The 15,639-nt window shown below is 47.7% G+C and overlaps 2 protein-coding genes across 4 annotated transcripts; both read right to left on the reverse strand.

Moving 5' to 3' along the window:
- Positions 1-1,245: 1,245 nt before the first annotated feature.
- LOC306823598 (tripartite motif-containing protein 16-like) lies at positions 1,246-3,565 on the reverse strand. Of its 2 annotated transcripts, none has more exons than XM_079343224.1 (2): positions 1,688-3,565; positions 1,246-1,494 (listed from the first exon to the last, which is right to left on the reverse strand). In XM_079343224.1, the coding sequence occupies exons 1-2, from the start codon at positions 3,165-3,167 to the stop codon at positions 1,418-1,420; spliced, it is 1,557 nt and encodes a 518-aa protein (XP_079199350.1). In that variant the 5' UTR covers positions 3,168-3,565; the 3' UTR covers positions 1,246-1,417. The 2 variants fall into 2 exon arrangements, with proteins under 2 accessions (XP_079199350.1, XP_079199349.1); XM_079343223.1 differs by having other exon boundaries at positions 1,408-1,608.
- A 16-nt stretch (positions 3,566-3,581) lies between these two features.
- On the reverse strand, positions 3,582-10,402 carry LOC306823611 (uncharacterized protein). 2 transcript variants are annotated; one of them, XM_079343280.1, is made up of 3 exons: positions 10,312-10,402; positions 4,059-4,184; positions 3,582-3,969 (listed from the first exon to the last, which is right to left on the reverse strand). In XM_079343280.1, the coding sequence occupies exons 1-3, from the start codon at positions 10,330-10,332 to the stop codon at positions 3,691-3,693; spliced, it is 426 nt and encodes a 141-aa protein (XP_079199406.1). In that variant the 5' UTR covers positions 10,333-10,402; the 3' UTR covers positions 3,582-3,690. The 2 variants fall into 2 exon arrangements, with proteins under 2 accessions (XP_079199406.1, XP_079199405.1); XM_079343279.1 differs by lacking the exon at positions 10,312-10,402 and adding an exon at positions 5,248-6,562.
- Positions 10,403-15,639: the final 5,237 nt, after the last annotated feature.

The raw sequence follows: 15,639 nt of genomic DNA on the forward strand, positions 1-15,639 counted from the left end.
TTAGCTGGTTCAGCGTGGACATCCTCCCTTCCAACACATCGATCCTCTGGCTAAGAGGGTGGCAGCTGTCACAGCCAGGCGAGGTAAGTGGAGCCATTTTACAACTACTCAAGTGCAGGCTCAACAAAAGGGAAACAGTTAAAGCTAAAAGAGCGACCAACTTTTTAACTTTAGATAAGCAGTATTGTTAGAACAAACTTTGAGAGGCAGGATACCGGCAGGCCGGGCAGGTGGCCGGAGGCCGGATAATGGCAGGCCGGGCAGGTGGCTGGACACTAGCCGGAGTCACCTGCTGTGCTCTACTGCTTTAATGTCCATGTAGTTACTCCTCCTTTGATGATGATGATGATGATGAATAAGAAATATCCACTGACACTGACTTGCTTGTAATATAAGACATTTATTTCCAAAGACAAGAAACAGCATCAGTCCAGGTGAGCCATGTTACCTGGGAGAGTCAGCAGCCAGGTGTGATCCCTCCTGAACAAAGAAAGACTCTAGTATTTATACAGGATTGGTCCAAACAACATCAGGACATTTAGGACTTTATTTAGGCTTTGATCCTTCAGGTGTGCATCTCCTACAGTCCTGCACCCCCTGTGCTTCCTCAGGACATGTGACTTCAAAGGTTACACAGGTCACTATGGGGTGACTTCTTATCTCCCCCAATGTATCCTAAGAGTCTGTTCTCACTTCAATACCAAACTGTTTATCTTTCCCAGTGTGAAGGAATGAGCCCAAATAGAGCCCTTCATTGTCTCTGATGTGAAACCAATCTGTAACCTTAAGAACACCATTTGTTTCACCACTAGTTCACATGTTACAGCAGCACACTTACACTTCACATACTTGTTCATATCACATTGTGTGGCATGTAAAATACACTTCATCCACATTTACACTTTGTTTGTGTCAACGGGCTCCAAAAGAAAAGCTGTGAAAAGATCCATGTTTGTCCTGAAAACAGCTTTCAATCCTCTGCTCCTTTTTGAGAGAGAACACAGAAGAATATCTGAGATATTTAGTGGATGTTTTCACTCAGAGAAAAGTCCCTTCAGCTGAACTAAAGTCATGGTGAGCAGTGAAAGAGTTCACGTCTAAACACACACAGGAAGGAGCTGAAAGACACTCACACAGTTACACACCACAAGAGCTCAAAGTCCCGCCCAGAAAGTTTGATTGACAGCTTTCTACTCAGTGTGCACCAGCTTCAGAATCAGGAGTGAAACTGAACCCACAGAGAAATACAACACAATCAACAAGAGCTCCTTTAACAGAGACAATCAGCAACATGAGAAACAAGACGAGGGAACAACTCAAACAAGATACAGAATCTAAACTGTGAAATATCAAACTGATCAGGACTCATGTGGTGAACGCTGGACAAAGTTCACAAGCCATGGAAAAGATCTGCGTTTCAGTTTACACAACTCAGCAGATCCAATATAAACCTCGAATCCAGCATGTAGAGGCTGAGTGAATGTGGTCTGGACTCTGTGGAGGAGAGTCATGGTTTCAGAGATGCTGTAGAAGGACAGAATACCTGCTCTGTGATCCAGGTACACTCCGACTCTGGAGGACCGAGGACCTGAGAGAGGAGTGTGGACTCTGTTGTGATGAAAGTCATAACTGTTGTTGGAACAATGTAATGTCCAAGATTTGTCATTAAATCCAAACCTACATTCACCTGACCTCCCTGCTCTGCTGATATTCTTGTATGTGACTGCTACATAAACTCTTCCTGTCCACTCCACCTCCCAGTAACAACGTCCAGTCAGACTCTCTTTACTCAGGACCTGACACCAATCAGTGAATCTGTCTGGGTGACTAGAATAAGACTGATGTTCACTCACATGTGTTACTTTTCTGTTCCCATCAGATAATAACAGCAGTGTGTATGCTGTGTTTGGATCCAGTGTGATGTCACATGAATATTGTAAGAACTCAGCTCTGGTCATGTCCTCTGGTCCTGACAGTAAAACATCCACTTCAGTCAGTGTCTGTGAGACGTTTGTCCATTTGTCTGTCAGGACGTCCTGTAGTTTATCTCTGACTTCTGACACAGCTGCTGTCACGTCCTCAAAGTACCTGAGAGGACGGATCTTGATGCTGGATGAGTGTGTAGATTCACTGAGTGCTGACACTGAGGGGTAGTCCTGTAGAAACTGGATGTGGTCCTGTGTGTGTGACAGCTTCTCCATCTCAGCGTCTTTCCTCTTCAGCTCAGTGATCTCCTGCTCCAGCTTCTCCTGACGCTCTCTGACTCGACTCACTTCAGTTTGCTGCTGGGATCTGACCTGCTGCGTCACATTAGAGAGTCTTTTCTCCATGAGACGGATCAGCTCAGTGAACATCTTCTCACTGTTCCTCACTGTTTTATCAGCAGAGCCATTGATAGCCTCCACCTCCTGTTGGAGCAGCTTCACATCTTTCTCTCCGTCCTGGATTCTCTGCTGGGTGTTTAGTTGACTCACCTCGAGCTCTCTCTGCTTCTCGCTCCTTTCTGCTGCAGCTGAGACTGTGTCGTGACCTTTGTGTTGGTCCATTAAACAGATGAGACAGATAGACTGCTGATCAGTACGACAGAACATCTTCATCACCTCATCATGACGAGAGCACACGTTCTCCTGGAGCTTCTTGGACGGCTCCACCAGCTTGTGTTTCTTAAAGACAGCTGCTTCATGATGAGGCTGGAGGTGATTCTGACAGTAAGAGGCCAGACACTGCAGACAGGACTTACAGGCTTTCAGTTTCCTCCCGGTGCAGACATCACAGGCCACGTCTTCAGATCCAGCATAGCAGTGATCAGCAGGAGCAGCTTGGAGTCCAGTCTTCTTCAGCTCCTCCACTAAAGATGCTAACACGGTGCTTTTCACCAGGACAGGCCTGGGTGTGACGGTCTGTCTGCACTGAGGACAGCTGTACACTCTCTTCTCCTCCTCTTTATCCCAGTGGCCTTTAATACAGTTCATGCAGTAGCTGTGTCCACAGGGAACAGTCACCGGATCCTTCAGGAGATCCAGACAGATCGAACAAGAAAGAGTTTCCCGGTCCAGCTGAACTCCTTTCTGCGCCATTTCTGCTCTCGCTAACAACGACTGTGTGAGATTCACTTCCTCATAACTAAAACTAGTTTCACCTGTTCTACTCAGCACGTGTCTGTGCATGTGACTGTGCAGATCTGGTTGGTTACACCCATCAACAAACTGTAGAGCTGAAGGGGAGGAAACAGGAAATACAGAGTCAGAGTGGAGCTGGCTGCGTGTGAGAGCAGGAAGAAAAGGGAGGGCTGATCAAGCTCTGATTGGTTCCAGGAAGAGGAGAGAGAGAGAGAGAGAGAGAGAGAGAGAGAGAGAGAGAGAGAGAGAGAGAGAGAGAGAGAGAGAGACAGAGAGAGAGAGAGAGAGAGAGAGACTTTTTTACAACAGAGAACATTTCTCTTTTAAAACACTTCAGATTGTAGAAGATGAACTCTTGTTTGGATCGGAGGGTTTGGAGAAGGATTTCTCTCCTGCAGTCCTTCAGCTTCACTCTGCTTCAGTGAGGATCGTTTACAGTCTTTAAGCCTGTTCCTGCAAACATCAGACTGTGCCTCCACGTTCATTGGACGAAGAGATTTAACACTGACTGAACTTCAACTCCCAGAATGCCTCAGCTGATGTAGACCCTGAGAGGTGTTTGTGGGCGGAGTCAGAGGTCAGATTTCGTCTTCCTCTTCCTGGCTTCATTCAGGTCTGAACAATCGCCCGGCCTCTTCCTCGTGTTCTTCAGCTCACACTTATCGTTCAACACCTGCTCGACCTCTGACCCCTCCTGTGACATCACAGCGGGTCCGGTGTGTGTTTTGGCAGGTTTGGTGTGCGAGCTGCATCTCGGCAAATTCTGGTCTGGATGAGTAAGATCAGAGCTGAAAGTTTCCTTCACCTTGCTCTCAAAATTCTCCAGCAGAACGTTCACGCTGGCGTTGTCCTGGAAAAGGGACAACAGGAAGCACGACATCGATCAGCTGATTCATTTACAAAACATCGGATACTCTCTGATGATGTCATTGTTCGTACCTGTGAGGCGTCTTTGAAGAGCCTCCAGATGTCGTAGAGCAGCTCTGCAGACGTCTCGTACTTTGGGGGGCGCTGCTGAGTCAGACGCTCCGACATGGTCGTCAGACGAGACCAAACCCAATCCATCTGTAACACAAACAACACATGTCAGACTGTTAGAGCGCCACCTGCTGGAGGAGTGCAGGTAAAGATGCTGAGTCACAAAACCTCCAAGGCGTCTTCTTTCTAACGAGAGGTCGAATAAAAACAGTCTTTAGGGGAAGAACCTTCAACTTTCTCATCCAGCAGGTGTCGCCCTCGAGCTCCAACATTAAACTAAAACAAACTGCTGTTAGGCCACGCCCCCTCCATACTGAAGCCTCTGCCTTCCTCTAGAGACACACCTTCAACCGCCCCTGCACTCATGTCCAAACAACTCAAAATTTAGCCCCCTTTCTCGAGCTGCATTATTGTATTAGCATGCTAATGTTAGCGATCTGTCGTTAGCTGTTAGCTTCAATCACCAGTGTCCTGCATTGCAGTGCTAGCAAGCTAATGTTAGCTAATGTTGTGTGTGTGTGTGTGTTGTCACAATCTGGCTCAACAGTAGGTGACAAAAATAGGGAGACCACACACAGTCTGTACATTGTTCCAAAAGATTATTTACTTACAATTATTAATTTACAAAGTCTTGTTTTTGATGAGAAAAGTCAGTTTGTATGCAGTGAGGAGTGTATGTGTGTGTGTGTGTGTGTGTCTGTGTGTGTGTGTGTGTGTCTGTGTGTCTGTGTGTGTGTTGGTGTGTGTGTGTGTGTGTGTGTGTGTGTGTGTTGGTGTATATCAATCAAGATCAACAGCAATCAAACGAATGTGGAGCCGTCTGCAGGCCAGAGAAGAGAGAGAGAGTAGATTGAGAGGCTCTGCTTTATAGAGTCTGGATTAGCCTGCTCAGGTGTGCTGCATGAGAGGCCTCCTTGACTCCACCCACATACCTGCAACAAGGAGAACACAGCCAGCAAAGAACAAACCAGGAAGAGGCCAACCCTGAGGCCGTCACACTCCCCCCCACAAGTCAAGGGTTCAACCCTGGACAAATACACTAGTGCTAAATCAGCAGATAACCAGAAGTACACTTTGTCCTTTTTTCATCACATTCGACAAATTGAACTTTATAATGCAGATTTATAAGTGTGAATGTCCTAATACTCACAATAACTCCAATCAAGCCGTCATCACTCTTGACACACCTCCCCCTGTCAGACTCAGCATCTCCAACCTCAGCAACCTTGGTGCCTAGGAGCAATTTTAAGAGGAAGAAGGGAAGAGACTGCAGAGGAGTGTAACAAGAAGTGAAGAGGATATGTGGAGAGTTACAAAGGTGCACGTGACAGAGCATCAGCCATTATATTATCTTTTCCTTTAACGTGCTGTATGTTCAAGTTATATGGCTGCAAAAACAGAGCCCATCTCATGAGTCTCTGATTTGGATTTTGTAAAGAGTTCAAAAATGTCAACGGATTATGATCAGTAAATACTCTGATCGGCATTCATGAGTCAAGGTAGACATGAAAATGTTGTAAAGCCAAAATCAGTGCCAACGCTTCCTTTTCTACAACTGAATAGTTGAACTGATAGGAAGTAAACTTCTTGGAGAAGAAGCTAACTGGACGCTCAATACCTGGAGAACAGCACCTGCACCAACATTGCTTGCATCAACCTGAAGTGTAAAAGGTTGATCACAAGACAGGAGCTGAACACAACAGACACTTAATGTTACAAAATGCTTGCTGACAGATGGCAGACCAAATAAAATGTGATTTCACCTCCAGCAAATCTGTTAAAGGAGCCACCACAGATGAGAAACTTCAACAGAAACAGCGATAATAACCAACTAAACCCAAAAACCTCATCAACTCCTTTTTATTGGTAGGAACAGGAAATTTATCAACTGTGGAAACGTTGGCCTCGACTGGCCTCACGTGACCCTGACCAACAACTTTACCAAGATAGGTCACAGTTGCTTTCTCAAACTCACATTTGGGTCGGTTTATAGTCAGATTGCCATCAGCTAGACGTTGAAACAAGACGTGAACACGAGTTAGATGATCTTCCCAGGTGTTACTGTATATAACCACATCATCTAGGTAAACAGCACAACCTTTGAGTCCATTAACCACCATGTTCATTAAGCGTTGAAAAGTAGAGTTACGCAACCCAAACCCCATGACTGTATAAGAGTACAGACCAGATGGTGTTATTAATGCAGATATTTCCTGAGCTCTCTTGGTCAATGGCACTTGCCAATATCCCTTTAAAAGATCACATTTGCTAACATAATTAGCTGCACCGACTTGATCAATACAATCCTCAACACGAGGCAGTGGAAGTGAATCCAGCTTTGTCACAGCGTTGACCTTTCTAAAATCTGTGCAACATCTCAGAGACCTGTCAGACTTTTCAATGATCAAACAGGGAGATGCCCAACTAGAAGAAGAAGGAACTGCAATGTGATTCTCCAACATATACTTCACTTCATTATCAATGATTTTCCTCTTCTCTTCAGAGACTCGATAGAATCTTTGCCGAATTGGTTGTGCATCACCCACGTCAATGTCATGCTCAATCAGAGTTGTTTTTGAAGGCGTGTCCTGAAATAGAGATGGATAACTCTGTATTATTTCAATCAACTCTGAACGTTTCCGTGGAGTACATGGAGAGTCATGTGCCTGGGAGTGCTTTCGGTGGAAGATGTTGAGGATGTGGACATATTCGGCTTCATGTTCACCGGTCTAATGCTGATTGGCCTTGGCATAGCTCTGGTGTACCGGAAAATTGGGAAGACGGCACCTCTGGCGGGAGCACCGAGGCTGCCGGTCATGATGATCGAGATGGGCAAAGCTGTTGGAGCACAGACTGTGGCGCTGGCAGAGCTAGGCCGAAGGATGGATGGAATCTGGGGAAAGCTCACTGCGATGCAAGGTGAGTTGAACCTGTTGAGAGCCGGACTTGAAAAACTTTAAGGGGGACAGACAAACATGTGTCCCCTCGTCCTAAAGGAGTTTGTTGGATTTAATTTGGTTCCCACAGACGGACATTTTCCTCCACAGATGGACAAGGACGGAGACACGCTCCCAACACTACCCACCCCAACCCTCCCACATGCACCTGTTGTTTCTGCCGGAGGAGCCCAGGCCAAGGACGTCTCCACTGAGTGGGACTGTGTTTTTGCAAATGTTATCAGTGAACTCTGAGAGGCGCCGAGGTTGTCTCCACAGCACACGCAGTGTTTTCACCGGCTATCGCGAGTGAGAACATTCTGACCTGAGCGAGCCCGGGGAAGCCAGGCACACACACACACAAACATATGATGCACGCTCCCTGAACACACCGTCTTCCCTCCCACCCTTACACACTCTGCTACTGTATGTAAGGGCAATGTTTTTTCCCTGCATTCAATCTGTGCCTCCTTCTACAGGCATAGCATGGAAGTAGTGTTTTTTATGCCCCCCCTCCCACTGCATCCTACCTGTAACACGCCCTCCCCCTCCCCCTGCATCCTACCTGTAACACGCCCTCCCCCTCCCCCTGCATCCTACCTGTAACACCCCCTCCCCCTGCATCCTACCTGTAACACGCCCTCCCCCTGCATCCTTCCTGTAACACCCCCTCCCCCTGCATCCTACCTGTAACACGCCCTCCCCCTGCATCCTTCCTGTAACACCCCCTCCCCCTGCATCCTACCTGTAACACCCCCTCCCCCTGCATCCTTCCTGTAACACGCCCTCCCCCTGCATCCTACCTGTAACACCCCCTCCCCCTCCCCCTGCATCCTTCCTGTAACACGCCCTCCCCCTGCATCCTTCCTGTAACACGCCCTCCCCCTGCATCCTACCTGTAACACGCCCTCCCCCTGCATCCTTCCTGTAACACGCCCTCCCCCTCCCTCTCCAAAGGTTCTGAGATGAAGCCAGGTCGTTGTACTTGTACCTGTATCAATGACAAAATAAATCTGATTCTGAACGTTTATCGACACTCAAATGGGCCAACACCACATCTAAATTTCTGAAGAGTTTCAGACTTTTTCAAACGTCCACGGAGAACCGAATCATCTGATGTTGTCACATCCTCCCCCCCCCCCCAGAGATGACTGCACCACTGTACAGGAAGCCAGAACTGGACCTACTTCTAAGGAAGGAGAAACAGAGACACCGGCATTAGGCTGAGACAAAGAACGCACATAATAAGGCTTCAATAAGTTCATGTGACAAAGTTGATTTTGTTTTCTTCGATCTGGCGATGCAATCAGATAGTTTTGCTCTGACAGCTGCCTCACTACAGTATAAGGACCGACAAACTTGGCTTGAAATGGTGACCCAAGTATCGGCAACAAAGCGAGCACTCGATCACCCTCACTAAACTGACGCTTCTCAGAATGTTGGTCATACAGATGCTTCATCTTAGCCTGAGATTTCACTACTTTTTGTTTTGCTAATTGTTCATGTAAAGTCTGTGTCGAAAACCATTTACAGACTCAATCAAATTCACAGGAGGTTCCTTCACCATCCACTCATCTGGAAGCACAGTCAAAGGGCCACGTACCTTATGGCCAAAGACAAGGTCATTAGGACTGGACCCAGTGCTCTCTTGACACACTTCCCTTGCAGTCAAAAGCAACCATGGCAATCCTTCCTCCCAATCCCTTCTCAGCTCAGTGCAATATGAGAAGCAACAAAGACTTGAGAGTTTGATGAAAACGCTCCAAAGCACCTTGGCTTTGTGCGTGATATGCAGACGCTTGATTATGCTGGACTTTTAACTGATTCAGAACTTGTGAAAACAAGTGTGATGAGAAATTTGACCCCTGGTCACTCTGTATGATTTTCGGTAAACCAAATATCACAATAAACTGAGTCAATGCTTTAACGACTGATTTGGCTGTGATAGTACACAATGGATATGTGGCAGGATAGCGTGTAACCTGACACATAACAGTCAACAGATACTCAGAACCAGATTCTGATCTTGGCAAAGGTCCAACACAATCTATGATCAAATGTTCAAATGGATTATCAATCACCAGGATTGGATAGAGAGGTGCAGGCTTAATACACTGGTTAGGTTTACCTGTCATATGACATGTATGGCACGTCTTAATGTACGCTGTCACATCACGCTTGATGCGGGGCATCTGGTCATGAGAACACTTCAACACTTCATTTCGTAGCTTTGTAGGAACCACTATTTGGACGACTGGATCACCAACACTGTCGGGACCCTGGGAAGCCCACTTACGTACCAATACACCACTCTGCAGAAAGTAGCCAGAGGCTGCACTTTCAGCTTCACTGCTCGGTTGTACTGAGGCAAACATATCATTTAAAGATTCATCAGCTTTCTGCTCAGTGTTAAGCTCTTGCTGCGAAACAGGAAGAGATTCAGGGACATGCAAATCTAATTCCACGTCACACTCTTCCTTCTCCTCTGACGTAGACTTAGCTTTAGACATTGCCCTCGTCATCACACAAGCCACAAATACTTCAGGAAACTCCTTTTCACAATCATCAGTTTCATTTTTCACAGGTCTCAACTCAGTAGGTGGGCAACCATCAGCCCAAACACGGTTGCCAGCCAAGTCATTACCAAGAATAACTTCTATTCCATCTATAGGCAAAGCAGGCCGAACACCAATTTGGACATCACCATCCACATGACAGATTAGCGTTGTGTAAAGGCACACAGAGAGGAATCAAACCCATTCCCCGTACCAGTACACAGTCCCCAGTGTCCGTCTCCTGAGAAAAAGGCAGCACAGAAGCAAGAATAAATGAATCTTTTGCGCAGGATTTTAACAGCCACCTTACGGTCACTATCCTGGAGTGCTGCAAACCCATCAGACACAAAAGCTTCAAAACCAGAATACTTCTCAGCATCATGTTCAACTTTTTCCAAGACAGCTGCAACATTTCTAACAGGAGCACTGAGAGAAGCAGGTTTGACATGTTGACCACCAGTGCGACTTCTGCTTTTTAGAAGAGGACAATCAGCCTTCCTTATGAACTAGACAAAATGTGTAAATCAAAACTGTAAAAACAATCAAATGAAATGTATTTAACTAGACTATAAGGCCTCCCAAAACTAGTACTGAGCAAATTCAATGCTCAAAGTCAAATACTGACACTCTTTCACCCTCTATGTCCTAAAGGCCTAAACCTTTACAAGTACAGCGGAAAATAAAACCAACAGCAGAACAAACAAGCTTCTTCACAAAACTCACCTGAACTGGACGAGACTCCATTTTGTCAAAACCAGGCTCAACAGTAGGTGACAAAAATAAGGAGACCACACACAGTCTGTACTTTGTTCCAAAAGATTATTTACTGACATTTATTCATTTATAAAGTCTTGTTTTTTATGAGTGTGTGTGTGTGTGTGTGTGTGTGTGTGTGTGTGTGTGTGTGTGTGTGTGTGTGTGTGTGTGTGTGTAGGTGTGTGTGTGTGTGTGTGTGTGTGTGTGTGTGTGTCTGTGTGTGTGGATAGCAATCAAGATCAACAGCAATCAAACGAATGTGGAGCCGTCTGCAGGCCAGAGAAGAGAGAGAGAGTAGATTGAGAGGCTCTGCTTTATAGAGTCTGGATTAGCCTGCTCAGGTGTGCTGCATGAGAGGCCTCCTTGACTCCACCCACATACCTGCAACAAGGAGAACACAGCCAGCAAAGAACAAACCAGGAAGAGGCCGTCACACTGTTCTCCCACCCCCCCTCAGTCCCAGGTGAGGTCAGTGGGTCCCCGCCCCCTCAGTCCCAGGTGAGGTCAGTGGGTCCCCGCCCCCTCAGTCCCAGGTGAGGTCAGTGGGTCCCCGCCCTCTCAGTCCCAGGTGAGGTCAGCGGGTCCCCACCCCCTCAGTCCCAGGTGAGGTCAGTGGGTCCCCGCCCCCTCAGTCCCAGGTGAGGTCAGTGGGTCCCCGCCCTCTCAGTCCCAGGTGAGGTCAGTGGGTCCCCGCCCCCTCAGTCCCAGGTGAGGTCAGCGGGTCCCCGCCCCCTCAGTCCCAGGTGAGGTCAGCGGGTCCCCGCCCCCTCAGTCCCAGGTGAGGTCAGCGGGTTCCCGCCCCCTCAGTCCCAGGTGAGGTCAGTGCTTCCGGCCATGGCCATGTACTCGTCCAGCTGAGCGTCCAGCCGAGTCTTGGTCATGGACATGTATTCATCCAGCTGCTGGTCGAGTCGTCTCTTTGACAGAGACATATAATCGTCCAGCTCAGCGTCCAGCTGCGTCCTGGTTGGAACAGCGTCTCTGTTCCAGCCCCGCCCTCTGGTGTTGTTGGCTCCGCCCCTGTGCAGGTGCATGCCGCGCTGCGTTGGAGCTGCAGGACAGGACAGGTGTGTGTTGAGAATGTTCACTACTACAGTTTGTTAAACGCTGCGTTCATGTGATGTCACACGCACGGAAAAAACACGACCGAGTGGAAACATGAACGTCTGCTCGAGTCAGAGCAACAACTCAACGCCATTTTGGTTATCACATGGAGGGTTAGGTCGTTAGCTAACCCTGGAGCCGTTAGCTAACCCTAACCCTAACCCTATGATTACTTAGAATATAATTTTGATATTTTGTCAAATCAGAATAAAAAGCTTGATATGTTTGACACATGAACAGTGTTGTTACCTTCCTTCATGCTAGGACTCACCTGTGCAGGTATGTGAACCCGAGTGTCTCCTGAGTCTGAGGGACAGTGTCCGGGATCATTCTCATGTTTGAGGCTCAAACTGGTTTACCCGTGTCACTTCCTGTTTGTCCCCCCAAAGCATTAATACGCTTCACTCTGTTCTTCACCAGTTGATCTGGAGGAATCAAACATGTGAGCGGCTCAAAGACGGCCATGTTGACTCCATGTGGTTTCTTGTTTTCACAGTTAGAGTTGTCAGAGGGTTGGACTTCCTGTTCAAACGTGATTTAAAAACGACTAAACGTCCTGTGAAGCTCAGACGAGTCCTTATTACTGTAAGATGAGCCAATCATTGGAGGCCTCATGGCTCCACCTAGTGGAACAACAGAGTCATTACAGTTCAAGGGAATCCTACAAAGAAAGACAGGGGGACATACCTGGGGGACAACAGGACATACAGTGCATGTAGAATGCTTCAGCTGTTGAATGATAGAAAGTGAAGGATGACATGCTGATTATTACTGACTTTGTGTCAATGAAAGAAGTGAACATGTATGATGCTGTTGTATGTTCACATGTTGTCTCTTTATTGTTTGAGCTTCACAACAACACAGCAGAAGGACGAGACGCTTCTTCAAGGATCCACCATGAAACATCCTGCTGCTTCAAACAAACATCTGCTTTAATAATAATAATTATACATTTTATTTGTAAGCACTTTTACAGGAGCTCAAAGGCTCTTTACATGTAAAAATCACAGTGAACAGTTAAAAACAGCAAAAACAGTAAAACACATTAAAAGACAGAGAAACAGAGAGAGAAGAGGAGAAAGAAGAAGTTAAGTATTAAAAGCTAGTTTAAAGAGGTGAGTTTTGAGCATGGACTTGAAAGTTGGGAGGTGAGTGCAGGAACGGATGGGTTTGAGTTCCAGAGGGAGGGGGCAGCGATGGAGAAGGCTCTGACTCCCCAGGTTCGGTGCTTGGTCTGTGTAGGTGGGGAGAGGATGTTTCCTTTAGATGAGCGGAGGTCACGGGAGGGGGTGTCGTGATGAAGCAGGTCAGTGAGGTAAGGTGGGGCCAGGTTATTTAGTGCTTTGTATGTGAGGAGGATGATTTTAAACTGTATGCGGTGAGTGATGGGGAGCCAGTGCAGGTCACGGAGGACGGGGGTGATGTGGTCTCTGGAGCGGGTGTGGGTGAGCAGGCGTGCGGCTGAGTTCTGGATGTATTGCAGTTTATTGAGGAGTTTGGATGGTAAACCATGGAGGATGCTGTTACAGTAATCTAGTCTGGATGTGATGAATGCATGGATGAGGGTTTCTGCAGCAGGGAAGGTGAGTGAGGGGCGGAGGCGGGCAATGTTTTTGAGGTGGAAGAAGGCGGTCCTGGTGATGTGTTTGATGTGGAGGTCGAACCTTCAGTTATTGTCAAAGATGATTCCCAGGTTGCGGGTGTGCGGTGAGGGGGATAGAGTGCAGTTATCAAAGGTGAGGGAGAAGTTGTGACTGGCTTTGGTGCGGGATGTGGGGTCAATGATGATTATGTCTGATTTATCGCTGTTGAGTTGAAGATAGTTTGCTTGCATCCATGATTTAATTTCTGTGAGGCAGTTGCTGAGTGTGGAGTGGGTGGTGTTGGAGATGGCTTTGGAGGAGATGTATAGTTGGATGTCATCGGCGTAGCAGTGAAACTGAAGGTTATGTTGACGGATGATCTGGCCAAGGGGGAGGAGGTAAAGAATGAAGAGGAGGGGACCAAGCACCGACCCCTGGGGGACACCTTGTGACAGGGGAGCGGTGGGGGAGGTGCAGTTGTTGATATTAATGAACTGTTGTCGATCAGTGAGGTAGGAGTGAAACCAGGAGAGTGCTGTGCCGGTGATGTGAAGACAGGATTCCAGACGGGAGAGCAGGATGGAGTGGTTGATGGTGTTGAAAGCAGCTGTGAGGTCAAGGAGGATGAGGATGGTGAGGTGTCCGGAGTCGGCAGAGGGGGTGGTCATTGGTGACTTTTAAAAGAGCTGTCTCAGTGCTGTGTTTGGAACGGAAACCAGACTGGAATGATTCAAAATGGTTATTGGAGGTGAGGTGGGTTGTGGGTTGTGTGGCGACGTTCCAGAATTTTTGACAGGAAGGGGAGATTGGAGATGGGGCAGAAGTTGTTTGGGTTTTCGTGATCAAGACCGGGTTTTTTGATGATGGGTGTGATGGCAGCCAGTTTGAGGGTTTGGGGAACAGAGCCGGTGCAGAGGGAGGAGTTAATGATGTCGATGACGAGTGGGGAGATGACAGGGAGGCAGTCCTTGATGAGTTTGGAGGGTCCAGGGTGCAGGTGGAGGTTTTTAATCCGGTCATAATGGTTGTTAGTTGTGCTGGCAGTAATGGAGAGAAATGGGTCAGGTGATGGGTAGTGGTGGGCGGTGAGGCAGGTGGTGAAGCAGGGGGGAACGCAGGTTGGGAGATGGGAGGGATCCTGAGGATGTTGAGGTTACTGTAGGTGGTGTTGATTTTTGATTGGAGGAATGATAAGAAAGATTGGCATTTTTCAGCGGTGAATGATGACGAGATGTTGTCTTGAGGTTTGAGGAGGGAGTTTATGGTGGAGAACAGAGCCTTGGGGTTGTTGGAGCCAGAGTGGATGAGGTGGGAGTAGTAGGTGGACCGGGCAGCATTAAGTGCTTCTTTGTATTGTTGAAGGTGATCGGTGTATGCTGAGAGATGAACTGATAGTCCGGTTTTATTGTGGAGTCTTTCGAGTTGCCTTTTCCGGGTCTTCATTTGGCAGAGTGCGTGGGTGAACCAGGGGGCAGAGAGTGTGAAAGAGACAGTTTTGGTTTTGACGGGGGCTAACTGATCTAAGCAGGAGGAGAGTGTGTTGTTGTAATGGTTTACAAGGTCTGTGGGGTCGTCGGATGGTGGTGGAGGAGAGACGGACAGACAGTGGGTGAGTGAGGCTGAGAGAGCTGAAGGGAGCGATGGATTTAAGGTTTCTGAAAGTTATGGTCCGGTTTTGTTTAGTGGAGGGGACAGGGATGTCTATGTCCATGGTGATGGCCAGGTGGTTGGAAATGTGCAGGTTGTGGCTGGTTAACTGTAGGATGGCAAGATTGGTGGAGCAAACCAAGTCCAGAATGTGACCGCGGCTGTGTGTTGGGAAGTTTATGTGTTGGGAGAAGTTTAAACATTTTAACAGTTTGAGAAATTCTGTGGCCGGTTCAATGTGAAGGTTGAAGTCACCCAGGAGGAGAACAGATGGTGAGATGGCAGATAGCTGTGTTAGGAAGTCTGAAAGATCGGAAAGGAAGGAGGGATGTGGTTTCGGAGGGCGATAGATGATGGCTGTGACCAGAGGACAGGGGCCAGAGAGTTTGTACGCTAGGTGTTCAAAGGAGGGGGCAGGAGGAATGGGGATAGTTGTTGTTTTTATGTTTTTCTTGTGGATGGCAGTAATGCCACCTCCCCGGCCTTCTGTGCGGGGTTTGTCTGTGTAGGTGAAACCTGTGGGGGTGGCTTGGTTTAATGGAAGATAGTCCAGAGGTTTTTGCCAGGTTTCGGTGAGACAAAGAAAATCCAGGTTATTGTCTGTGATAATCTCACTGAGAATGAGGCTCTTGTTATTAAGAGAGCGGGTGTTGAATAAAGCCAGTTTCAGGTGATGTTGCTTTGGGAGAGGGTGTGATGACCGGGGGAGTGGACGGAGATTTGCCGGATTAATATGTCTTGTGTTGAGAGGACAAAGGCGTCTGTGACTGATGGTGGTGGGGATATGTGTGATAGGTTGTTGTTGTAATGACTGATGTGGCCGGGGAGGGGAGTTGGAGGGTGGGACCGCATGTGATGGTGGCCATAGAGCTTTGGCAGGAGAAGAAGAGTGATTGGGGGGGTGTGGCAGGTAAACAGTCATGACGCTGAGAATCCTGCTAAAACCCTCTGCTCCGCAGGC

Source organism: Symphodus melops, assembly GCF_947650265.1.
Source record: "Symphodus melops genome assembly, chromosome: 5".
Lineage (NCBI taxonomy): Eukaryota > Metazoa > Chordata > Actinopteri > Labriformes > Labridae > Symphodus > Symphodus melops.

Excerpts from the sequence above, each read along its gene's own strand:
- LOC306823598 (XM_079343223.1), bottom strand. The coding sequence starts at position 3,167 with ATGCACAGACACGTGCTGAGTAGAACAGGTGAAACTAGTTTTAGTTAT. Across the intron at positions 1,609-1,687 it reads CAGCAGAGCAGGGAGGTCAG|AGTCCACACTCCTCTCTCAG; the intron begins GTGAATGTAGGT and ends TCATCACAACAG.
- LOC306823611 (XM_079343279.1), bottom strand. The coding sequence starts at position 5,433 with ATGCTCTGTCACGTGCACCTTTGTAACTCTCCACATATCCTCTTCACT. Across the intron at positions 4,185-5,247 it reads ACGGCTTGATTGGAGTTATT|ATGGATTGGGTTTGGTCTCG; the intron begins GTGAGTATTAGG and ends TTTGTGTTACAG. Across the intron at positions 3,970-4,058 it reads TCTTCAAAGACGCCTCACAG|GACAACGCCAGCGTGAACGT; the intron begins GTACGAACAATG and ends TCCCTTTTCCAG.